Genomic DNA, 25919 nt, shown 5'->3' with positions numbered 1-25919 from the left:
CTACCACCTCGTGGCTGAGCCGTTGTTGCTCCTAGAAGTTTCCACTTCACAGTAACAGCACTTACAGTTGACTGGGGCAGCTCTAGCAGGGCAGAAATTTGTTCGAAAAGTGGCATCCTATGACGGTGCCAAGTTGAAAAGCACTGAGCTCTTCAGTAAAGCCATTCTACTGCCAATGTTTGTCTATGGAGATTGCATGGCGGTGTGCTTGATTTTTATACACTTGTCAGCAACGAGTGTGGCAGAAAAAGCCGAATCCACTAATTTGAAGCTGTGTCAAAATACTTTTGGCCATGTAGTGCCACGTCATTGCTCACTCCCTCTCTTACTCTGCTGTGTCCACTGAGCCATTGGGCCCGCCCAGCAACTTCTTTGGTGAACGCTGGGCAGGCCCTTCTAGCTGTCACTCAACTGCGAGGGGAGGAAACTCATTGGCTTGAACTCAAATTGCTAGGGGGCTGGCTCACGTGAGGGGGAAATGTAGGGAAAATGGTGTGGCACAGCTTCAAGAAAAACAGTTGCTTCAAACTAGGGATTTCATGGCTAATTGAGGTAAAATAGTAATTCTGCTCATAGATTATGCATGTATGAAATACACATTCATACACTCGGCCCAAAGCGGGAGGTAAAAAAAAAAAAAAAAACTTTATCAGTTGCCAAAGTACCAGACCATGTCTTTAAGGTTTACATATTGACACCAAACCACTATTCCCATTCCCCTCTGCCCAGAGCTGATTCCCTGAAGTCTGCCCTTCCCCTCACTTTAAAAGCATTGGATTGGTGTAAGCAAGAGGGAGATTCCACCATAGCTACTGTAGCATGACTCAATCTACCCAGAGAGGATAGAGAAAGCTCTAATAGATAGACAGACCCATTGCATCACTGGGTCATTGGACCAGACTACCGCAAGGGGGAGTTAGACCGCTGATTTGGCTTTTGCATTTAGCGTCTGGGTACCAACACTTTACACCAATGTGTCTCTCCTCGCTGAATGAGTGACATCAATGAATGGACGATATAAACCAGATAGAAACTGATGATTGTGCTGATAATTCATGATTGAATTTGAATGAACTGAATGATGAGGATGAAGAAGAGGGTGATTGAGTTAAAAACAATAGTGTAAGAATTGTTCTTCCTCTGTCCCGCATGCACAACCAAACCTGAAAAAATGCCATCTTTTTTTTCCTACTTTGTCAGAAGAAGCTGTAACTGTTGCCTATTACTGGACTGTTTCCTATTACATCCATATCATAAAATCCAATTTATGGTTGATCTGAAAACAGGAGTCGGAGGCTCCGTATGGAGGGTGTGACACAATTGCAGAGCTTCCAGAGGCATGCAGACGCCAAATTGATCTCAGTACCGCATCGCCGTGCACCTCCCACATGTTTTAACAATGCGGAGGGCTCCGTATAGCTTCACATTGACATGATTGGTTGGCGATAGGTGGGAGAGGGAGGTCCTGTATAAACACAAGCTACTTTCCTTGACAAGTTCCTTAACAACAGCTCTGCTCAACAGCTCTGTGCTGCTCCACGAAGCACGAGAAGTATGAATGTCCTGACTTCTGCAGAGATTTCAATTTAAATGCTGCACGGCCAATGCAGACGTCGGATTTACCATGTAGCACCTTTAACTTCTGTTAAACTGTAATATTTTATTTTTGTAAGAGAAACAGAAATGTTCTGTTATATTCCATGATAATCTTACTGTAAAATATACACTTTGTGTTGACAGAATATACGAGACTGATGTCTGCTAAATGAACAAGTTGATGGCGTAACCATATACCCTCGGCTACTAAGCACAGATAAATTATAACAGAATAAAATAGGATAAATCCACTCAAGTTTCTTCAACTGTCTTCTGACCTTGATTAGAGCGATGTTGTGCCGTGATGCCAGCAGATTCTTGATGGCCTTTGCCGATCGCTCATCTTCTTCCATCAGTGAGTCTATTGCTTGAATAGTCTCACTGGAAATGGAATACAATGTAAAAATGTGCAGCAAACAGTAAAGACTAGCAATAGATTTAATCTTTACAGAGCAAGGCCACATTGGGGGAGTGCCAGGCTGCTTTGGCGGATAGTCATGTGTTGAAGGGGGCGAGGGACGAGGTGATGGAGGCACAATCCAGCCAGGCACACCTGTGACCTCTGGAACTCCACCTCCAACAGGCAGAGGCAACAACCGTGGCGGGTTTATTAGTCCTCGGTTCAAGCCTTTAAATTGGACAATAGCCAGCCCAAACTCTCGTAATAGCTGACTTACATGAGAAAATCCCCCAATTTCTGTTTCTTTCTGTCTACAAAAACAACATTTGTTAAATGTGCTGCATGGTCAATCTGAAGTCTGCACTGGCCCGTGATACGCCCTCTGCAGAAGTCAGAGCATTCACACTTCCTGCGCTTCACGTAGCTGTTGAGCAGACCTGTTGTGAACAAAGTTGTCAAGGAAGTGAGTTTGTGTTTATACAGGACCTCCCGCCCCCACCTACCATCAACCAATCATGTCAATACAGAGCTTTACGGAGCCCTACGCATTGTCACAACATTTGGGATGTGCACAGCGATGCGGTATGGAACTCGATTTTCCTTTTTTGGGGGTGGAACAGAAACACCATTAATTAAGCCAAAATATCAGGAATAAATTGTAAATATAAAGGCCAGGATCAGCTTATTTTCATAAAGAAAATGGAATAGCTTACATAATCTCAAACTGCTACAGTCAGTTATGTTATTGGGTTGGTTAGTGATGGTTTTGTCTCACTGCTCTTCTCCCCAGAGGATACGTCTCTCCAGGTTGTCATGGCAACAGCCTGAACAGTCTGCTCACCATGAATGATCCCTCCCTCTTTTCTTTTTCTCTCTCTCTCTCTATCCCTCCCTTTCTCTCTATTCCTCCATTTTCTCTCTCTACCAATCTTTCTCTGTCCTCTCCATCTTGCTCTCCCTCATTTTCACACTCTAAAGCTCCCTTTCCCCTTCTCTCTTCTCGCTCTCTCTCGCTCTCCTCTCGCTCTCCTCTCGCTCTCCTCTCGCTCTCCTCTCGCTCTCCTCTCGCTCTCCTCTCGCTCTCCTCTCGCTCTCCTCTCGCTCTCCTCTCGCTCTCCTCTCGCTCTCCTCTCGCTCTCCTCTCGCTCTCCTCTCGCTCTCTCTCTCGCTCTCTCTCTCTCGCTCTCCTCTCGCTCACTCTCTCTCGCTCTCCTCTCGCTCTCCTCTCGCTCACTCTCTCTCGCTCACTCTCTCTCGCTCACTCTCTCGCTCGCTCTTCTCTCGCTCTTCTCTCGCTCTTCTCTCGCTCTCTCTCGCTCTCGCTCTCTCTCGCTCTCTCTCGCTCTCTCTCTCCTCGCTCTCTCTCTCTCGCTCTCTCTCTCTCGCTCTCTCTCTCTCGCCATCTCTCTCTCTCTCGCTCTCTCTCTCTCTCGCTCTCATCTCTCGCTCTCTCTCTCGCTCTCGTCATCTCTCTCTCGCTCTCTCTCTCGCGCTCTCTCTCTCGCTCTCTCTCTCGCTCTCTCTCTCGCTCTCTCTCTCGCTCTCTCTCTCGCTCTCTCTCTCGCTCTCTCTCTCGCTCTTCTCTCTCTCGCTCTCTCTCTCTCTCTCTCTCGTGTCTTTGCTCCGTCCTTGACAGAGATTCATCCTCCTAAGGCGGCTGTGTCACTGTTAAAGCACCGCTGTAAGCGTCTTTAGCAAATGATTAGCATCATCAGGCAGATTTATTTATTTGAATTTACAAAAGAAATTGGGAGTAGATGAACTTTTAATATTGTCAGTTGTATCATTGTAATTGTTTGCGTGATTTCTAATCCAACTGTTTTTAGTTTATTTAAACATTTCCATCCCTACACTAATTGGAGTAAACAAATGGACAACATTACTTCTTCTAACAGATATTTCGCTCACATATATGGTACCTGTAGTTAAATAATTATACATTCCTAATTGGATTTTCATCCACATTGGCCAATCCACCATTCATTCTGATGTTAAGTCCAACCCTCCGATGTCCACAGATTAACCCATTTTTCCCAGTATAATGCCATTATGCTATTTCCTATTGCAATGCATCAAGCAGAAACTCAATGTGATGTATTAACTTTGAGTCTGTCTCCCAATCTAGAGTCATTAAACACCAGCTGACTGGTTGGAACCACTTATGATGAAAAAGAAATGGATAGCACTCTAAATTCTATAGCTGTGTGCATTTACAATGACTCCTGGCTGGGAGATTTCATCCACAATCCACCACTCAAACAATTTTGGAGACAAATACTTTTTTAAAGAAAGGGTTATAGAAAAGGGTTAATATAGTTGTCGTAGCGGTGTAATAAGGGTTAATGTAGTTGTCGTAGCGGTGTAATAAGGGTTAATGTAGTTGCCGTAGCGGTGTAATAAGGGTTAATGTAGTTGCCGTAGCGGTGTAATAAGGGTTAATGTAGTTGCCGTAGCGGTGTAATAAGGGTTAATGTAGTTGCCGTAGCGGTGTAATAAGGGTTAATGTAGTTGTCGTAGCGGTGTAATAAGGGTTAATGTAGTTGCCGTAGCGGTGTAATAAGGGTTAATGTAGTTGCCGTAGCGGTGTAATAAGGGTTAATGTAGTTGCCGTAGCGGTGTAATAAGGGTTAATGTAGTTGCCGTAGCGGTGTAATAAGGGTTAATGTAGTTGTCGTAGCGGTGTAATAAGGGTTAATGTAGTTGTCGTAGCGGTGTAATAAGGGTTAATGTAGTTGTCGTAGCGGTGTAATAAGGGTTAATGTAGTTGCCGTAGCGGTGTAATAAGGGTTAATGTAGTTGCCGTAGCGGTGTAATAAGGGTTAATGTAGTTGCCGTAGCGGTGTAATAAGGGTTAATGTAGTTGCCGTAGCGGTGTAATAAGGGTTAATGTAGTTGCCGTAGCGGTGTAATAAGGGTTAATGTAGTTGCCGTAGCGGTGTAATAAGGGTTAATGTAGTTGTCGTAGCGGTGTAATAAGGGTTAATGTAGTTGTCGTAGCGGTGTAATAAGGGTTGTTGCAGTGTCTCTGCAGCTTCTCTCATTAAGTGTTAGGTCACTGAACCCTGACATGACCCCAACACCCTAACACATTCCCACCTGAGATGGAACTGCGATTCAGGTTGTGTGTGTGTGTGTGGGTGGAGCCTCTCTACACACACTCAAAGAGCAGGTCTCAGCTGGAGGGACATGATCCTCCCTAGTCCTCCCCTCTGCCTTCCTCTCACCCCTGATCTGTCCATCTCTACACCTCCACAGCCACTATGGCCCACTCAGCCTTTGTTCTCGCTCTATCTCTGTGTGTGTGCGGTGTGTGTGTGTGTGTGTGTGTGTGTTATTGATATCAGAATATGTGAAGTATAATTAGACACTATAAAGCATGTGTGTTACGCTGTCATGCTGCGGTGTGTGTTACGCTGTCATGCTGCGGTGTGTGTTACGCTGTCATGCTGCGGTGTGTGTTACGCTGTCATGCTGCGGTGTGTGTTACGCTGTCATGCTGCGGTGTGTGTTACGCTGTCATGCTGCGGTGTGTGTTACGCTGTCATGCTGCGGTGTGTGTTACGCTGTCATGCTGCGGTGTGTGTTACGCTGTCAGGCTGCGGTGTGTGTTACGCTGTCATGCTGCGGTGTGTGTTACGCTGTCATGCTGCGGTGTGTGTTACGCTGTCATGCTGCGGTGTGTGTTACGCTGTCATGCTGCGGTGTGTGTTACGCTGTCATGCTGCGGTGTGTGTTACGCTGTCATGCTGCGGTGTGTGTTTGGGTGTGTATGTCGATGGTAATGAGCTTAGCTGCTGTGAGGGAGGCTAGAGAAACCATATTAATATTCTGGGGGCGTCACACACACTCTCCTTCCTCCTCACTGGCTGCTACACCATGATGTCATCTCTGCGCTGATTGGCTGCCTGGCCACGGAGGGAAGGAGGTGAGAAGAGCGATCGAGCGAATGAGAGATGAAGAGGGAGAGGGAGGAGAGAGAAAATGCCGTCAGTGGTGTGGGTGGAGGGTTTTTCGATGGCAGTTAAGGTGTGTGTATCTAGACCTGTTTTGAGGGATGTGTGTGTTGGGGTACGGGTCTGAGAAGAGGGGGGCGCCCTAAAACCACTCCCTCCTGGAGGCATGAGGCGCCTCATCTGCAAACGCATCTGTGACTGTGAGTGCAGGGCTGGGCCCACCGTGTGTGTGGTGTGTGTGTGTGTGTGTTTCTGCAGGAGCATAAATTAGAGCTGGTTTTAGCTGGTGTATCTTTGTGTGAATAAGGGCTGGGTTGGTTGTGTTTGTTGGTGTGTGTCCGTCTTTCTTGACATTGTGTGCGTCTGTGTGTAGGGTGGTGGCTTTGGCGCATTTCTCAGCCCTGTGCGGTGGTTGTCAAAGCGACTGAGTGTGTCTGCGTTTCTCTGCCAGCGCTTTCATCTCTGCTGCACGGCTGGAGGTGTGTTTGGAGGGGTCTCTAATAATACACAGGTTGATGCATGCTTTGAGGCACATGGAGGTATATCTCCCATGCTGTGGATTGCTGGTGTGTGTGCAGTGTGTTTTGGTGTAAATGTATCTGTTGTATGCCATCATGATCTCAGGGTCTATCAGCTAGAAAACATGTTCAGTTAGTGATTATTGTGTAGGCGGTCAGTGTGTGTTAGTGTATTGCCTGCATTAGCTGCTTTCCCTGCAGCCAGTGGCCTCTTTCTGTCATTACTATTGATCACTGATCAGCACTGACTTTGCTCTTTTCTTCAGCCAAGACCTTTCCTCCTCTCTCCTCTCCTCCTCTCTCCTCACCTCCTCTCTCCTCACCTCCTCTCTCCTCACCTCCTCTCTCCTCTCCTCCTCTCTTCTCTCCTCCTTCTCTCTCCTCCTCCCTCCCTCCTCTCTCCTCCTCTCCTTTCGCTAACCTCTTACATCTAGATGTTCCGCTAGCGGAACACCGCTCCAATATCCAATGATGGGGCGTGGCGCGAATTACAAACTCCTCAGAAATCCCAAAACTTCCATTTTTCAAACATATGACTATTTTACACCATTTTAAAGACAAGACTCTCCTTTATCTAACCACATTGTCCGATTTCAAAAAGGCTTTCCAACGAAAGCAAAACATTAGATTATGTCAGGAGAGTACTCAGCCAGAAATAATCAGACACCCATTTCTAGCATATAATGTCACAAAAACCAAAACCACAGCTAAATGCAGCACTAACCTTTGATCTTCATCAGATGACACTCCTAGGACATTATGTTATACAATACATGCATGTTTTGTTCAATCAAGTTCATATTTATATCAAAAAACAGCTTTTTACATTAGCATGTGACGTTCAGAACTAGCATACCCACCGAAACTTCCGGTGAATTTACTAAATTACTCACGACAAACGTTCACAAAAAACATAACAATTATTTTAAGAATTATAGATACAGAACTCCTTTATGCAATCGCTATGTCCGATTTTAAAATAGCTTTTCGGTGAAAGCACATTTTGCAATATTCTGAGTAGATAGCCCGGCCATCATGGCTAGCTATTTTGACACCCACCAAGTTTGGCACTCACCAAACTCAGATTTACTATAAGAAAAATTGGATTACCTTTGCTGTTCTTCGTCAGAATGCACTCCCAGGACTTCTACTTCAACAACAAATGTTGGTTTAGTTCCAAATAATCCATAGTTATATCCAAATAGCTGCGTTTGTTCTTGCGTTCAAGACACTATCCGAAGGGTGATGCGCCGGCGCGTATCGTGACAAAAAAATTCTAAATAATCCATTACCGTACTTCGGAGCATGTCAAACGCTGTTTAAAATCAATTTTTATGCGATTTTTCTCGTAAAATAGCGATAATATTCCGACCGGGCGACGTTGTTGTCGTTCAAAGACTGAAAATGTAAAATGGACTCTTCACGTGCACGTGCGCGCCCGTTTCATTGTTCTCAGATCGACCACTATCCAAATGCGCTACTGTTTTTCAGCCAGGGACTGCAGAGTCATCATTCAACGTTCTGGCGCCTTCTGAGAGCCTATGGGAGTCTTAGAAAATGTCACGTTACAGCAGAGATCCTCTGTTTTCGATAAAGAGGCTATAGAAGGCCAAGAAATGGGCAGAGGGCACTTCCTGTATAGAATCTTCTCAGGTTTTGGCCTGCCATATGAGTTCTGTTATACTCACAGACACCATTCAAACAGTTTTAGAAACTTTAGGGTGTTTTCTATCCAAATCAAACAATTATATGCATATTCTAGTTTCTGGGCAGGAGTAATAACCAGATTAAATCGGGTAAGTTTTTTATCCGGCCGTGAAAATACTGCCCCCTATCCTAAACAGGTTAATGACAGAAGGGTGAAATAATGAAATGTCATCAAAGATATGTATGATAAAAATGTTACTACAGTATTATGATGTATGATCACAATGATACTACAGTATTATGATGTATGATCACAATGATACTACAGTATTATGATGTATGATCACAATGTTACTACAGTATTATGAATGATTATCTCTCTCTCTCTCCCTCTCAGACCATAGTTTTGAGGATGATGTGGACAGTACGGATGGGAACCGTGCTCAGGCTGCCTTCAAAGTCCCCAAAATCCCCAAGAAGCCGGCAGAGTCCTCTACTGCACGCAGACCCAGCGCTACAGGACCCAAGATCGGAGGTAAGAGTCCAGCTCCTATTCAACTCCAATCTGGCCTGCTCACCTCTTAGAAGCATCTATTGATAATTCATTGGGCGTTATGTAACCCAGGAGTAATCACACTTGAATAAAAAGAGACATTTGCAAATTAAGTTCCTTCGATTGATTTCATATCATTAGTCTCATTGGCTTGATGGCCAGAACGGAAGTGCTGAGACGTCTGATATAAAATCCAAACGTTATTAATCACATTATATCTCCTGGGCTGGGTAAGGAGCCTCGGCTCATATAGGAGCAGGAGTCTATGTCCTGTTTCCGTAGCGTGAGGCAGTTTGTGTACAAGTACAACCCCTGGACAGGACCCTAGCCTAGTTTATCACAAGATCTTACCCCCAATCTATCTCCTTAATGCTGAGTGCCAAGCAGAGACTCATCGGGTCTCATTTTTACAGTCTTTGGTATGAATCGGTCGGGCATCGAACTCCTAACCTTCCAATCTCAGGGTGGACACTAGGCACAAGGCCATTGATTTGGGCTGGCTATTTAAGCAATAAGTTCCGAGGGGGTGTGATATATGGCCAATATACCATGACTAAGGGCTGTTCTTATGCACAACGCCACACAGAGTGCCTGGATACAGCCCTTAGCTGTGGTATATTGGCCATATACCACAAACCCCTGATGTGCCTTATTGCTGTTATAAACTGGTTACCAACGTAATTAGAGCAGTAAAAATAAATGTTTTGTCATACCCGTGGTCTGATATGCCACGGCTGTCAGCCAATCAGCATTCAGGGCTCAAACCACCCAGTTTATAATGGCCAGATAAACAAGGATGCAGACGTGGAGAGATGAACTAGCTTTCTAAGCAGGTCGGCTGGACCAGTAAACCCAACAGACTGATAGAGGGTTGATTTTCTGGCTTCTTCACAGGACCTTATCCTCTATCCTCACTCATCTCTGCTGTTTTTATCTGGGCTCCATAACTTATGTCTTTATATTCTTGCTGCTTCACCAGAAGTTCTATATGTCATCAGTCAAATCTCTGTGGCTCTATCTGGGCTTGATATCTCAGGCTTGATTAGTTATGCCTTTGATTACATCTATGATAGCGACGATAATATCCCCTGGCGATTACTCCTTCTCTCTATTTTCTGTTTTCACTCATCTTATTCTGCATTCTAAGTTTGACAGACGGGCACTTGTCTTTTCTGCCTATTTCCCTCTATTGATCCCCCTCTCTCCTCCTCTTCCTCTCTCTGTATGGGAGGAAGGTAGCAGTGCTCTCGAGGCCAAGGTTGATCGAGGCCAGGGTTGATCGAGGCCAGGGTTGATCGAGGCCAGGGTTGATCGAGGCCAGGGTTGATCTAGCTGGTATATGTCTGTAACAGTTCAGGGTGATGCTACAGCAACTCTGTCCTGGTCCTCTCGCTCTCTGTCTGTAACAGCAACCCTGTCTGTGTTCATTCAAGCAGATGGATCAGACATCAGGAGATATGAGCGACGTGTGTGAGTGAGGGTTCTGAAATGTGTGGAACATGCTAGTGTAACTTCTGGTGCTGCTAGCATATTAGCATGCTAGGCTAGCTCCCTGTGTGGCTAAATTAGCATTTAAATTACATTCCACCCACTCACTCTGCTCACACAGAGAGGATAGAACAGAAGAGAGGAGAGAACACAGAGAGACAAGACTGAGATAGAAGAAAGAAACCGAGAGAAAAGAATGGGAGAGAGGACAGAAAAAGAAACCGAGAGAGAGGGAAAATAAATGGAGCGAGGTGAAAGAACTGAGAGCTGTGGTATTAGAGGCCCTGTTCCCGTCTATCTCTGAGACACTATGGAACATGTGTATCTATGCAACATACAATCTGCTGCTATAGGATCATCCTCCTCAGCCCTAAACACGGCTAACACACCCAGCGTCCATTTACACACCATAGCTGGGAAGGCTAGCAGCTAGATGTTCGAGCAGGGCTGGAGCAAAAGCCTCCAGTACCATAGTTCTCAGAGTTAGCAAACACTGGCTTGGGCTCACAGTACAGCCATCTCCACGCTGCAGCTAGCCTGTTGCAGCTAGCCTGTTGCAGCTAGCCTGTTGCAGCTAGCCTGTTGCAGCTAGCCTGTGAAAATGGATTGTGTTGTAACAAAACTGCCCATCTACTGCAGTTGGAAATGGAAACTAGCCGCAGGGATTTTTGTCGCTCTCCCCTCCCGCCATCTATCATCTCTCCTTCCTTTCCCACTGCATTCACCCTCCATCTGGAGAGAGAGAATAGTGTCCATGCTGTAGCACTTCAATGGTACAGTTGAATCAGGTTATACACTGAGTATACCAAACATTAGGAACACCTTGCTAATATTGACTTGCACCCCCCCTTTTGCCCTCAGAACAGACTCAATTCATCAGGGCATGGACTGTACAAGGTGTTGAAAGCGTTCCACAGGGATGCTGGCCCATGTTGATTCAATGCTTCCCACAGTTGTGTCAAGTTGGCTGGATGTCCTTTGGGTGGTGGACCATTCTTGATACACACAGGAAACTGTTGAGCGTGAAAAACCCAGCAGCGTTGCAGTTCTTGACACAAACCGGTGCGCCTGTTACCTACTACCATACCCCATTCAAAGGAACTTTAATATTTTGTCTTGCCCATTCACCATCTTAATAGCACACATACACAATCCATGTCTCAATTGTCTCGAGGTTTAAAAATCAGTTTTTAACCTGTCTCCTCCCCTTCATCTACACTGATTGAAGTGGATTTAACATCAATAAGGGGACAACTTACTGTCACTCAGACTGGGATACACATGCTCTCTGACCTCTCTGTCCCCTCTGACCTCTCTGTCCCCTCTGACCTCTCTGACCTCTCTGTCCCCTCTGACCTCTCCGTCCCCTCTGTCTCTAGGTGCGTCTAAGGATGGAGCTGGGGGCATCGATGAGGAAGACTTCATCAAAGCCTTCACTGACGTCCCCACAGTACAGGTAACGCGCGCACACACACACACACACACACACACACACACACACGTTAGTACACATTAGTAGCAGGACTGCAAGCGATGTAGATAACACTAGTGTGAACTAATTATCTCTCTGTCCCCCTTTCTCTCTCTATCTCCATGTCTCTGTCAGATCTACTCATCTCGTGACCTGGAGGATAACCTGAATAAGATCAGGGAGATCTGTTCTGATGATAAACATGACTGGGACCAGAGAGCCGCAGCAATGAAGAAGATCCGCTCGCTGATTGTTGCCGGGGCAACGGAGTACGAGTGTTTCTTCCAACACCTGAGGCTGTTGGACGGAGCGTTCAAACTGTCAGCTAAAGACCTCCGATCACAGGTGGTACGAGAGGCCTGCATCACTGTGGCGTGAGTACTACACACACACACACACACACACACACACACACACACACACACACACACACACACACACACTTTTTCCACATTTCCTTTTTACGTTTCTTCTCTAAAATTGGTTTTGAAAATGGATGTAACACTTTCTCACTTCCTGTCTTTTTCTCCCTCTCTCCCTCCCTCTGTCTCTCCCTCCCTCTGTCTCTCTCTGTCTCTCTCTGTCTCTCTCTGTCTCTCTCTGTCTCTCTCTGTCTCTCTCTGTCTCTCTCTGTCTGTCTCTGTCTCTCTCTCTGTTTGTCTCTCTAGCCACCTGTCAACAGTGTTGGGTAATAAGTTTGACCATGGGGCCGAGGGCATTCTTCCTGTCCTGTTCAACCTCATCCCCAACTGTGCCAAGGTTATGGCCACTTCAGGGGTGTCTGCTATACGCTTCATCATAAGGGTGAGTTAGACACACACACACACAGGTAACACATATAATAAAATGACTGAGTTTGTATTTCCTTCTCTCTACAGCACACACACGTTCCCAGACTCATTCCCCTGATCACCAGTAACTGCACCTGCAAGTCTGTGGCCGTCAGAAGGTGGAGAGATGCATATGGTTACAAAAACAATCATTTATGATTGTAATGATGAAGATGAACATGAAGAGGATTGTAGTAATGATGAAGATGATGTTTCTTCCTCCCTCAGGAAATGTTTTGACTTCTTGGACCTGCTGCTGCAGGAGTGGCAGACCCAGACTCTAGAGAGGTGAGAGTTCAACACACAGACAAATATCGGGTCGTTTTAAAGCGAATGGAATCTTGGTTGAATGTTGTACACATGTTCACCTTCTCTGTCTGTCTGTCTGTCTCTCTCGCTCTCTCTCGCTCTCTCTCTCGCTCTCTCGCTCTCTCTCTCGCTCTCTCTCGCTCTCTCTCGCTCTCTCTCGCTCTCTCTCGCTCTCTCTCGCTCTCTCTCGCTCTCTCTCGCTCTCTCTCGCTCTCAGACATACAGCAGTGATGGTAGCGAGCATTAAGAAGGGGATTGCAGATGCCGACGCAGAGGCCAGAGTAGAGGCCCGCAAGTAAGACACACACACACATTTTCCTATACACATACTCACACTTTCTCTCTCTCTCCTTCTCTCCCCCTCCCTCTCTCAGGGCGTACTGGGGTCTGAGGAACCATTTTCCTATACACATACTCACACTTTCTCTCTCTCCTTCTCTCCACCTCCCTCTCTCAGGGCGTACTGGGGTCTGAGGAACCATTTTCCGGGAGAGGCGGACTCTCTGTTCAACTCGTTAGAACCGTCCTATCAGAGGAGCCTCCAGTCGTCTCTCAGGAATGCCGGGAGCGTGGCGTCTCTTCCTCAGAGCGACCGCTCCTCTTCTTCTTCACAGGAGAGCCTCAAGTAATGGCCCCTGACCTTTTAACCATGCAGTGTTTAACCAAACAGTTTCTTTGGGGGGGTGGAGCTCAGAAGTACCCAAAAAGTAATATTGTTCTCTCTCTCTCTACCTCTCTCTTCCTCCCGCTCTCGTTCTCTCTCTCTCTCTTCCTCCCGCTCTCGCTCTCTCTCGCTCTACCTCTTGCTCTCTCTCGCTCTACCTCCCGCTCTCTCTCGCTCTACCTCCCGCTCTCTCTCGCTCTACCTCCCGCTCTCTCTCGCTCTACCTCCCGCTCTCTCTCGCTCTACCTCCCGCTCTCTCTCGCTCTACCTCCCGCTCTCTCTCGCTCTACCTCCCGCTCTCTCTCGCTCTACCTCCCGCTCTCTCTCTCTCTACCTCCCGCTCTCTCTCTCTACCTCCCGCTCTCTCTCTCTACCTCCCGCTCTCTCTCTCTCTACCTCCCGCTCTCTCTCTCTCTACCTCCCGCTCTCTCTCTACCTCCCGCTCTCTCTCTCTCTACCTCCCGCTCTCTCTCTCTCTACCTCCCGCTCTCTCTCTCTCTACCTCCCGCTCTCTCTCTCTCTACCTCCCGCTCTCTCTCTCTCTACCTCCCGCTCTCTCTACCTCTCTACCTCTCTACCTCTCTACCTCTCTACCTCTCTACCTCTCTACCTCTCTACCTCTCTACCTCTCTACCTCTCTCTCTACCTCTCTACCTCTCTCTCTACCTCTCTACCTCTCTCTACCTCTCTACCTCTCTCTACCTCTCCCAGTCGTCCTCTGTCGTCTAAATGGTCAGCTGCTCCTGGTAGAGGTGAAACACACACACACACACACACACACACACACACACACACACACACACACACACACACACACACACACACACACACACACACACACACACAAATACCAGTATTGGTCATATCATTCCTGATCTTGTACAAGTGGTGTGTACGTTATTTGTGTATGTTTGTCTATTCACACATTTTATACTGAACAAAAATATAACTGCAACAATTTCTACGATTTTACTGAGCTACAGTTCATATAAGGAAATCAGTCAATTGACATTTTTCAGGCCCTAATCTATATATTTCACATGACCGGGTAGAGGCGCACCCACTGGGGAGCCAGGCCCAGCCAATCAGAATGAGGTTTTCCCCCCAAACGGGATTTATTACAGACAGAAATACTCCTCACATTTTAAAGTGGCCTTTTATTGTCCCCAGGACAAGGTGCACCTGTGTAATGATCATGTTGTTTAATCAGCTTCTTGATATGTCACACCTGTCAGGTGGATGGATTATCTTGGCAAAGGAGAAATGCTCACTAACAGGGATGTAAACAAATTTGTGCAAAACATTTGAGAGAAATAAGCTTTTTGTGCATATGGGACATTTCTGGTATCTTTTATTTCAGCTAATGAAACATGGGACCAACACTTTACATGTTGTGTTTATATTTTTGTTCGGTGTATAATGTGTGTATGTCCGTACATGTATGTGTTTATGTCCAGGCAAGTGATTGTATAGTACGTGTTGGTGTTTGTATAGTGATGTGGTGTTTGCGTGTGTATATATCCTCCCTCCCCCTCCCAGTCCCGGCTGGTCATAAGGGCGGGGCGTCGCCAGGCTCCCTGCAGCGTTCCCGTAGCGATGTGGATGTTAATGCAGCAACAGTTGCTAAGCAGCGGCACATCGGGCAGGTGGGGGCGGGGAGACTGACCCCCGGCTCCTACTCGTCATTGGGTAAGGCAGCTGTCAATCGAACCAGGCAGCGAACCAACCAATCAGACAGACAGTTTAGACATCTGTCTACATCAGTCAGCTGTCTGTCAGTCTATCAATGAATCATTCAATAACCGACATCCACACACTCACAGTCAACTTGCTGTGTTATAATGGTTTCCTGCTGCTTTCAAGACCTAGGCTGAACTCCTCTCCATCTCTCTCCTATCCTAGGTTTGTCTGTCTGAGGGGCTGTTAGCCTGTCTATGTCTGCTTGCTGCCTGGCTGTGTGTTATGGCTGTGTGTTTGTGTAGCTATGGTCTGTCTGTGTGTATTTGTTAGGTGTTTTAGTTGTTGTTCCTGCATGATTCTCTGTTTGAACTAACACAGACACTATACCACTCTCCTTCTCTCTTTCTCTCCTCTTTTCTTCACCTTCTCCCTCACCGTTATTGTTCTCTCCACTCTCGCTCTCTGCCACTAAAGATGATGCCTCTGATAAAATGGATGGTAAGAGCTTCTCCTCCTGCTTCACTCTCCTCTACTCAAAAACACCTCACGCTATTATTTTCCTTTTTTCCTCATTCTTCCCTTCATCCCTCCTTCCTGTGTATTCTGGGTGGTGGCCCTGGACAGCAACTCTGTAACCCCAGCCAGTCTAACCACGGTGCCCTCTGCTGTTTGTCTGTTCTCTCACGCTCACATTCTCATATTCCATTTATGAAATAAGGAAAGAACTTCTGATTTAATGTTATTTTGTTTATTAACAGTCACATATTTAGTCTGCATAGCTACATAATACTAAATAATAATACATGGGATTTAATGCGCCGTTCAAAAAACCCACTCACTTTAAACACCATACATCACTTTATATGACCTTTGACCCATGACACACCCCTCCCCCTCTCTGTCTGATTTTAGGGGCCAGGTCAGTCAATGGTAAGACAGTAGTAGGTACTGTAGTTCTAGACTGTAAGACTAGTTTCTGTGTAGCCTGTAGTTGGGTAGGTATATACCTGTATTTTGACTAAGTAGTATTCAGCAGTAGTGCTTCTTACCTCTAAACTATTGCTTAGTAGTGGAGGGTGTGTGTCTAGTCAGTGTCCAATCTAACAGTATGACCTCTGACCTCAGGTCGTCTGAGGACCAAGCAGCCTCTCACCACGGCAACCAGCGTCAGCCAGGTGGACTCCCGGGGACGCACCCGCACCAAGATGGTGTCCCAGTCACAACGTAAGAAGAAACACACACACACACACGCACAACACGTTCACACAGTTTTTGAGCCTCAAATACCACATCCCTCACATACACACAATCTTCCTCTGCCGTATTACTTTGAGTGTATTTGAGCGTGCGTGTTTTTGCAAGATGAGTTATACACACTCTCTTTCTATAGTCACTGCTGGTATCCCTCACAGAGACAATAAGCTCCTGCAAATGTTTTTTATACCTCTTAGGTTCCGACGAATCAGATTGCACGCCAGGTATTCTGTGTGTGTGTTGCAGTGGGGTAGATGGACCCATTATGTTGCTCTCATGGTCACCGTTGTTTGTTGAGAGTGTGTGTGTGTTTGAAAGCGTGTGTTCTCTGCATGCTCTGTTGTCTCATCACTGAGAGTGGTGTGTTGGTTGGTGTGAAAAGTCCAGTTCTGCCAATAGTTATTAGAAAATACCAAAACAGGAGCCAACTCAGCAAATCAAGTTGGTGCAGCACTCTCAAATCAAGTGTGTTGACTGGTTTGACCTCCTTTGTTATTACATAAACTGTAGTGACGATGAGGCCCCAAATCATAATCCAGATGATGGTTTTAATGTGAAAAATGGGATCTCTCCAAAAACACAACACATTCAAGAAACGAGAGGTTAACCTCAATGTCAAAGCCGTCATTTATTTTTATAAACATTTTTATTTGAGGAAATATTGAAATTGGCCTTCACCGCTATAGCCGTTAGTAACACATTGAATACACATTCATAAATGGCAAAAAAAAAAAAAACATTTAACCCCTTATTTTTTCTGCCAAAAAACTACCTCCGTACTTCCCTTCATTTGTATGGGTTACCTTCAGAAGAGTCCTGTGACACTTGTGTTCGTGAGGGTCTCCCCTTTCCACAGAGGGGTCTCATCTGTCCACATTAGATTGTAGGCAAAACCGTTCTGACACTACAGAAGTTTTTGTGAGATGTCTCATGGTCTGACTTCCACCGCTGCAGCTCGGCCACCTTCCACCGCAGATGTGGAAGGCCGACATGGGCGGATACGGCGGATTGAGACGCAGCCCATACCGAAAATCTATCTCTACAATAAAATAAAGGATGTTTATTTGTTTTATTTTTTATGTTACTTAGATTGACGTACTGGTGTGTCAATAGATTTACGGATTGAGAGCAAGAGACAATTAATAATGCTGGTGAGATATCTTTGGGACAGAGAGCTGTGGTTGGGCAGTGCAGGTTTTGGCAGTGTGAGAGAGAGAGTGTGTCTGTTTTAGAGCATTTGTACTTTGAGGTGTTTTTATTTCCTCCATTGTGAAGCTGCTTTGCTTCGTCAGTGATACTGCTGCGTTACACACCGGCTACCCATCATGCAGTGCTCTACCGTTCTTCCATCAAGCATCACAGCTGGCTCCTTGTGTCTCAGCATTCATAGTTTATTCTATATTTATTTATATTTAATTGATACATGTATTTCCGTGTTTGAAGCGTGGTCATTGTCGCTCTGTCTCTTGTCTCGGAACGCTCCCATGATACTCTCTATGTTCTAACTCCCATGGTGCTTTGTGCTCTAACACCCATAATTCATCTGGTTTAACTTCCTGTTCCTGTCCCCGCTCCCCTCTCCAATCCTGCCTTCTCATTGGTGCAGGATCTCAGTCTGCTACCCCCATTGGTGGTAAGAGTCTAACGTGTACTACCTGTTACCTTCACCCTCATCACCCCTTCTCTCACCCCTCACCTCTTCTCACCCTCCTCACCCCTCAACAAAGCTGGTCACCTAAAGCTCCACCCCCTCTGGCTGAAGCATGCTGGGACTTATAGTTTAAACTTAAACATGGCTGGCTGCCTGCCTTATGACTACTTGTGCTCTGAGCTGAGGCCTGTGTCTACCTGTTAGGAGGGAGCAGAGAGGATGAGGGGATAGATGCGGAAGAGAGATGCATTGGTATTCTGATGCATGGGAGGTAGAATGCCATGTGACCAGCATGCTTGACAGAACAGACCACTCTGAGGTGGGGTTGTGGGTACACTGGGGTAGTCCCATCTATACCTTGCTTAGTCACAAAGTGTTAGCTCCAATTCACTTGGTGTTAGCGGTTAGAGGTCATTCGTGGTGGTGTGTGTAGAAGACTGTGTGTAGTATGTACGTTTGTATTCTGCGTATGTGTGGTGAAATAGATTGATGTGAAACGTTTCCGTTGTGTGATAAACAGTGTTTGTCTCACTCATGTCACATGACCCTCGGTCCACATTTCACTTTCAGCACTTCTTCACGTCTCTGTCTTTTGAGTTAAAAGATCATAAAGGCATGTGTAGATCTGTGACATTCAACATAATGCATTATGGGCCGTGTGATTGGAGACTGGAATGAAAAACATATATTGTACTCCATGTAATTATTTGGGAATAAGCAAACAACCCACTGAAATGATGACCGTCCCAAGATGGCCGCCAAAGCTGGTCCCCTGAATCTGGTTGAAAACAATCCCAAACCCTGAAATCAAAATGGCTTCAGTTCCATTGAGCCCATTCACCATGTTCCTTCACATCTAGTTCCTTCTGATCTGCTAACCAGACCTGGGTCAATAATACAGTCAAATACTTTCAAAGACTTTAGTTGAGCTTGATTTACTATTGAACTAATGGGAATAATAGTCCCAAAACAAGCGCTCCTCATACTTTTAAGTGTTTGATATGTATTCTACCCAGGTCTGCTGCAGACACTGAAGGGGTAGGGGTTAGGGGTTGTTGATGTTACTATTCCTTAGACAATAGGGTCCCACGCATGACAAGTGTGTGGTCTGTGTGTACGTCTCTAACTCTCTTCCCTCCCGCTCTCTCTAGCCGGCAGTCGGAGTGGTTCCCCCGGCCGTGTCCTGACCAGCACAGCTCTGAGTACGCTGGGTTCTGGAGCCCAGAGGGTCCTAGCTGGGACGGGGGGAAGACGTAGCCGCATCCCCCGCAGCCAGGGCTGCTCACGAGACTCCTCCCCTACACGCCTGTCTGTCGGTAAGTACACACATCCAGTCATCATCATAGTGACCCATCCCAGCTCCTTGTCTTACCTGTCTGGTTTCATCTTGATGACCCATCCAGTCATCATCATAGTGACCCATCCCAGCTCCTTGTCTTACCTGTCTGGTTTCATCTTGATGACCCATCCAGTCATCATCATAGTGACCCATCCCAGCTCCTTGTCTTACCTGTCTGGTTTCATCTTGATGACCCATCCAGTCATCATCATAGTGACCCATCCCAGCTCCTTGTCTTACCTGTCTGGTTTCATCTTGATGACCCATCCAGTCATCATCATAGTGACCCATCCCAGCTCCTTGTCTTACCTGTCTGGTTTCATCTTGATGACCCATCCAGTCATCATCATAGTGACCCATCCCAGCTCCTTGTCTTACCTGTCTGGTTTCATCTTGATGACCCATCCAGTCATCATCATAGTGACCCATCCCAGCTCCTTGTCTTACCTGTCTGGTTTCATCTTGATGACCCATCCAGTCATCATCATAGTGACCCATCCCAGCTCCTTGTCTTACCTGTCTGGTTTCATCTTGATGACCCATCCAGTCATCATCATAGTGACCCATCCCAGCTCCTTGTCTTACCTGTCTGGTTTCATCTTGATGACCCATCCAGTCATCATCATAGTGACCCATCCCAGCTCCTTGTCTTACCTGTCTGGTTTCATCTTGATGACCCATCCAACCCAAGCAGTTCCCCAAGCCTCCTCCTTTCCCTCCATTGACAGGATGCATGGATTTTTATCGTTGTTTGTTATTGCTAAACCAATAAATAATTTCCCTCCTCCATTGGCCTGCTTCTGTTTGTTCCTGCTCACGTCTGATTGGCTAAGGCCCAGAGATTGACAGGTCTCACACACAGCGGTCTGCTTGCATCTCCCTTGACCACCAACAACTTGATCAATCTGCACCAATCACATGTCCCCTTACCACCGCATCTTTGTGTGACGTCATATATCAGTCCATTCCTTTCTCCAATAACTTTGAAAGCGAGAACTAATTTAAAGCTGACCTATTTTACTCCCTCTTTCTTTCTCCTTCCTCTCCTCCCTCCTTCCTCTGGTCTCTAGCTCCCTCCAGTATTAGTTCCGTCTACAACGGCGCAAGCAGAGGAGGTAAGAACTTTCCGACTCGTCCTTCTGACAACTCCATCCGCATCCCTCAATCTCTCTCTCTTTCTCTTCTCCGTCCCTCCATTTCACTCTCTCTATCCCTCTATCTTCATCTCTTTATCTCCCTCCATTTCTCTCGCTCAAACCATTTCAGCCTTCCGTCAGGCTGTCGCTCGCCGCCTCAAAATTCCAGAATCCTCCCCTCTAACCGCCGAACGCATGGCTGTGTGTTGTCATGGTGATGGGTTGCCATGGTAATCGTGGTGACAATTTGCATCTTCCCACTAACCAATTGGCCGCAGGTATGAATGAAGCGTCATAGGATCGGTGAAGCTTCATTGGTTCCCCTATAACAGTTCTCTGTGATTAACTCTGATTGGTGTGTGGATGCCGTCTCTGGCCAATGAACAGTCAGGATGAGCTTGATGCTTATTGGATGAAAACAGAGATCCTCCCCCCTCACCCCTGGTCTTTCATCTGCTTCTCATTTCCTCCTTCTGTCCTGGTGTGTGTGTGTGTGTGTGTGTGTGTGTGTGTGTGTGTGTGTGTGCTGAAATTGTTTATATACATGTTATTTCTGAGCCCTGCAGTCCTGAGCTCTCTAGGGCTGTGTGTCAATAGTCTACTGTGGCTTCCTTTCTAAACCACTGCAGACTATTGAGACTCACCCATGGAGCCAGTAGAGCTGTGCTCTTTTTCAGTCCTGTCTCTATCAGGGTGTCACTCTTATGACTCTCTCTCCTTTGTCCTCTCTCTGTTTATTTGTTGCTTTCTATCTTTCTTTCTTCCTTTCCTCTTCCCCGCCCGTCCCCTGGTAACATGGTACTGTAGCTCGGGGCAGTCGTATCCCCCGGCCCAGTATGAGTCAGGGCTGCAGCAGGGAGGCCAGCAGAGAGAGCAGCAGAGACACCAGCCCTGTACGCTCCTTTACACCCCTGGGTGAGTAACACACATCACGTCATAGATATCACACATGCACTTAGTTTGCGCGCGCGCACACAAACACACCACATCATACATACCACATAGTAAAACACAGACACAAGCCAACAATATGGAACAACAAAACTGACCACCTTGTGTACAGTTGATCTAACAACAACACGTGCTGTCATTTTGGGGATGACATTGGATCCACTGTCCCAGCCGTTTGGACTGGCTAGCTCAGGTGACTCTGGTCTTTGCCACAGAAATGGAATACTGTCAGCCTCTGTAGGGAAGCAGAACTGGAGTCTTCAGACTACTAATCACACACATTGACATGTTGTGTGGTTCTGGGTCTCTTTCTCTCACACTGTGAGTTCTAACGATGGGGGGGCCTGTTTTGTGTGTGTGTGGTTCTCTTTGTGTGTGTGGGGTTCATTGTTGCAGCGTCGCGGCACTACTCTCGCTCCACTGGAGCTCTCCATACCGCCGATGCTTTAGGGGCCGCAGGTGAACGATGAGTACCTCTATCCTCTTTTGCTCCCTCCTTCCTCTTGACTCCTATTTTACATTCTCCATCTTTTCTTTTTTTTCCTTTTCTAGATTTACTCTTTTTTTCTTTCTCTGTTATTCTTTTCCTTCGTTCTCTTCCTGGACCTGAAACTTCCGCCAGAAACGCATGCTTCCTCCACCCTGTTCAGTTGCCATGCCAACCATTCCATCTCCATTTGAGGATGCATTTGTAACTCTGTTCTCTCACTCATCTATTTCCTGATTTTAGTCCCGCCTCCCATCAACACGGACACGGCGTCCTCCATGTTTGTTTATTTACTCCCATCATGCTTTGGTCACAGCTCTTAGGGGTCAAGGGTCATTTGATCATATTTTTGTAATTTATTCATCATGCCATCTAGCCGTGGGGGAGGTTTTGAGGCATAGGGTGGGTAGGGAAGGGAGGAGGTCTGATGGGATGAGGGTGGGAGGAGATCTGATGGGATGAGGAAGGGAGGAGGTCTGATGGGATGAGGGTGGGAGGAAGGGAGGAGGTCTGATGGGAGGAGGGTGGGAGGAGATCTGATGGGATGAGGAAGGGAGGAGGTCTGATGGGATGAGGAAGGGAGGAGGTCTGATGGGATGAGGAAGGGAGGAGGTCTGATGGGATGAGGAAGGGAGGAGGTCTGATGGGATGAGGAAGGGAGGAGATCTGATGGGATGAGGAAGGGAGGAGGTCTGATGGGATGAGGAAGGGAGGAGATCTGATGGGATGAGGGTGGGAGGAAGGGAGGAGGTCTGATGGGATGAGGAAGGGAGGAGATCTGATGGGATGAGGGTGGGAGGAAGGAAGGAGGTCTGATGGGATGAGGAAGGGAGGAGGTCTGATGGGATGAGGAAGGGAGGAGGTCTGATGGGATGAGGGTGGGAGGAAGGGAGGAGGTCTGATGGGATGAGGGTGGGAGGAAGGGAGGAGGTTTGGTGGGAGGAGGGTGGAAGGGAGGCGGTCTGGTGGGATGAGGTCTGGTGGGAGGAACGGAGGAGGTCTGATGGGAGGAGGTCTGATGGGATGAGGGTGGAAGGAAGGGAGGAGGTCTGGTGGAAGGGAGGAGGTCTGGTGGATGGGAGGAGGTCTGGTGGATGGGAGGAGGTCTGGTGGATGGGAGGAGGTCTGGTGGGAGGAGGTCTGGTGGGAGGAGGGTGGAAGGGAGGCGGTCTGGTGGGATGAGGTCTGGTGGGAGGAACGGAGGAGGACTGATGGGATGAGGGTGGATGGGAGGAGGTCTGGTGGGAGGAGGGTGGAAGGAAGGGAGGAGGTCTGATGGGATGAGGAAGGGAGGAGGTCTGATGGGATGAGGAAGGGAGGAGGTCTGATGGGATGAGGAAGGGAGGAGGTCTGATGGGATGAGGAAGGGAGGAGATCTGATGGGATGAGGGTGGGAGGAAGGGAGGAGGTCTGATGGGATGAGGAAGGGAGGAGATCTGATGGGATGAGGGTGGGAGGAAGGAAGGAGGTCTGATGGGATGAGGAAGGGAGGAGGTCTGATGGGATGAGGAAGGGAGGAGGTCTGATGGGATGAGGGTGGGAGGAAGGGAGGAGGTCTGATGGGATGAGGGTGGGAGGAAGGGAGGAGGTTTGGTGGGAGGAGGGTGGAAGGGAGGCGGTCTGGTGGGATGAGGTCTGGTGGGAGGAACGGAGGAGGTCTGATGGGAGGAGGTCTGATGGGATGAGGGTGGAAGGAAGGGAGGAGGTCTGGTGGAAGGGAGGAGGTCTGGTGGATGGGAGGAGGTCTGGTGGATGGGAGGAGGTCTGGTGGATGGGAGGAGGTCTGGTGGGAGGAGGTCTGGTGGGAGGAGGGTGGAAGGGAGGCGGTCTGGTGGGATGAGGTCTGGTGGGAGGAACGGAGGAGGACTGATGGGATGAGGGTGGATGGGAGGAGGTCTGGTGGGAGGAGGGTGGAAGGAAGGGAGGAGGTCTGGTGGAAGGGAGGAGGTCTGATGGGAGGAGGGTGAAAGGGATTTCAGTTTTGTGTGTTTGACTGCATCTGTAATGTGTGCGTCTCTCGGGCTCTCTTTCTCTCATCTCTCCAGGGTCAGGGTACAGTATCAGTCAGTCCAGTCGTCTGTCCTCATCCGTCAGCGCCATGAGAATCCTCAACACAGGATCTGATGTAGAAGAGGCGCTCGCTGACGCCCTGGTACACACATATGCACATTACACACATCTCACACACACACACACACTGAGACAATATTTATGCCAACTCCTTTCTCCCCCTCTTTCACCTTCTCTATCTCTTACCTTCTCTCTCTCTCTTACCTTCTCTCTCTCTCTCTTACCTTCTCTTTCTCTCTTACCTTCTCTCTCTCTCTCTTACCTTCTCTCTCTCACCTTCTCACTCTCTCTCTCACCATCTCTCTCTCTCTTACCTTCTCTATCTCTTACCTTCTCTCTCTCTCTTACCTTCTCTCTCTCTCACCTTCTCACTCTCTCTCTCTCACCTTCTCACTCTCTCTCTCTCTCTCTCTTACCATCTCTCTATCGTAGCTCATATATACACATCCAAACACTTACACTGTACACACACACACACACACACTCTCGCACACTTACTGCTGTGTTGTGACTAACCCCTGGTTCCTCCTCTGTTTAACGCTCTCAGCTGTTGGGAGACATGAGATCCAAGGTCAGCGTCTCTACCTACTGCTGTGTGTGTGTGTGTGTGTGTGTGTGTGTGTGTGTGTGTGGGTGCGGTTGAAAGGTGTTATTTTAGGTGTACAAGTTACGTAAAGGGAAAGTATGTTTCTCACTTGCTCTTTCTTTTTCTGTCGTTCTCTCTCTCTGTCGCTCTCTGTCACTCGCTCGCCCTCTGTCGCTCGCTCGCTCGCCCTCTGTCGCTCTCTCTCTGTCGCTCGCCCTCTGTCGCTCGCCCTCTGTCGCTCTCTCTCTGTCGCTCTCTCTCTGTCGCTCGCCCTCTGTCGCTCGTTCGTTCGCCCTCTGTCGTTCGCCCTCTGTCGCTCTCTCTCTGTCGCTCTCTCTCTGTCGCTCTCTCTCTGTCGCTCGCTCTCTGTCGCTCGCTCTCTGTCGCTATCTCTCTGTCGCTCGCTCGCTATCTCTCTGTCGCTCGCTCGCTATCTCTCTGTCGCTCGCTCGCTATCTCTCTGTCGCTCGCTCGCTATCTCTCTGTCGCTCGCTCGCTATCTCTCTGTCGCTCGCTCTCTCTGTCGCTCGCTCTCTCTGTCGCTCGCTCTCTCTGTCGCTCGCTCTCTCTGTCGCTCGCTCTCTCGCTCTCTCGCTCGCTCTCTCGCTCTCGCTCGCTCGCTCTCTGTCGCTCGCTCGCTATCTCTCTGTCGCTCGCTATCTCTCTGTCGCTCGCTCGCTCGCTCTCTCTCTGTGTCGCTCGCTCTCTCTCTGTGTCGCTCGCTCTCTCTCTGTGTCGCTCGCTCTCTCTCTGTGTCGCTCGCTCTCTCTCTGTGTCGCTCGCTCTCTCTGTCGCTCGCTCGCTCTCTGTCGCTCGCTCGCTCTCTGTCGCTCGCTCGCTCTCTGTCGCTCGCTCGCTCTCTCTCTGTCGCTCGCTCTCTCTCTGTCCGCTCTCTCTCTGTCGCTCGCTCTCTCTCTGTCGCTCGCTCTCTCTCTGTCGCTCGCTCTCTGTCGCTCGCTCGCTCTCTCTGTCGCTCGCTCGCTCTCTCTGTCGCTCGCTCTCTCTCTGTTGCTCGCTCGCTCTCTCTCTGTCGCTCGCCCTCTGTCGCTCGCTCGCCCTCGCTCGCTCTCTCTCTGTCGCTCGCCCTCTGTCGCTCGCTCGCCCTCTGTCGCTCGCCCTCTGTCGCTCGCCCTCTGTCGCTCGCTCTCGCTCTGTCTCTCGCTCTCTCTCTGTCGCTCTCTCTGTCGCTCGCTCTCTCTCGCTGTCGCTCGCTCTCTCTCGCTGTCGCTCGCTCTCTCGCTGTCGCTCGCTATCTATCTCTCTGTCGCTCGCTCGCTCTCTCTCTGTCGCTCGCTATCTCTCTCTGTCGCTCGCTATCTCTCTCTCTGTCGCTCGC

The 25919-nt window shown here is 48.0% G+C and overlaps 1 protein-coding gene across 20 annotated transcripts in view; it reads left to right on the top strand.

Moving 5' to 3' along the window:
- Positions 1–25919, top strand: part of clasp2 (cytoplasmic linker associated protein 2) — a 94639-nt gene that overhangs the window by 33204 nt on the left and 35516 nt on the right. For 4 of the 20 annotated variants that reach the window (XM_029732327.1, XM_029732332.1, XM_029732340.1 and 1 more), the window contains 21 exons: positions 8512–8649; positions 11535–11611; positions 11762–12000; positions 12295–12430; positions 12505–12575; positions 12685–12744; positions 12983–13060; positions 13223–13390; positions 14141–14181; positions 14969–15118; positions 15584–15607; positions 16022–16039; positions 16235–16333; positions 16561–16587; positions 17970–17996; positions 19166–19330; positions 20424–20468; positions 21297–21404; positions 21837–21899; positions 23973–24079; positions 24545–24568. In XM_029732327.1, the coding sequence (XP_029588187.1) occupies positions 8512–8649; positions 11535–11611; positions 11762–12000; positions 12295–12430; positions 12505–12575; positions 12685–12744; positions 12983–13060; positions 13223–13390; positions 14141–14181; positions 14969–15118; positions 15584–15607; positions 16022–16039; positions 16235–16333; positions 16561–16587; positions 17970–17996; positions 19166–19330; positions 20424–20468; positions 21297–21404; positions 21837–21899; positions 23973–24079; positions 24545–24568 (1865 nt within the window). Of the gene's footprint in view, positions 1–6042; positions 6150–8511; positions 8650–11534; positions 11612–11761; positions 12001–12294; positions 12431–12504; positions 12576–12684; positions 12745–12982; positions 13061–13222; positions 13391–14140; positions 14182–14968; positions 15119–15583; positions 15608–16021; positions 16040–16234; positions 16334–16560; positions 16588–17969; positions 17997–19165; positions 19331–20423; positions 20469–21296; positions 21405–21836; positions 21900–23972; positions 24080–24544; positions 24569–25919 lie in introns of those variants that run through there. The other 16 variants (XM_029732334.1, XM_029732328.1, XM_029732341.1 and 13 more) reach the window with 12 other exon arrangements.

This window comes from Salmo trutta, chromosome 34 (genome assembly GCF_901001165.1).
Source record: "Salmo trutta chromosome 34, fSalTru1.1, whole genome shotgun sequence".
In the NCBI taxonomy this organism is placed as follows: domain Eukaryota; kingdom Metazoa; phylum Chordata; class Actinopteri; order Salmoniformes; family Salmonidae; genus Salmo; species Salmo trutta.
Note: the sequence above shows the minus strand (reverse complement) of the source record. Positions and strands in the feature narration are given on the sequence as shown.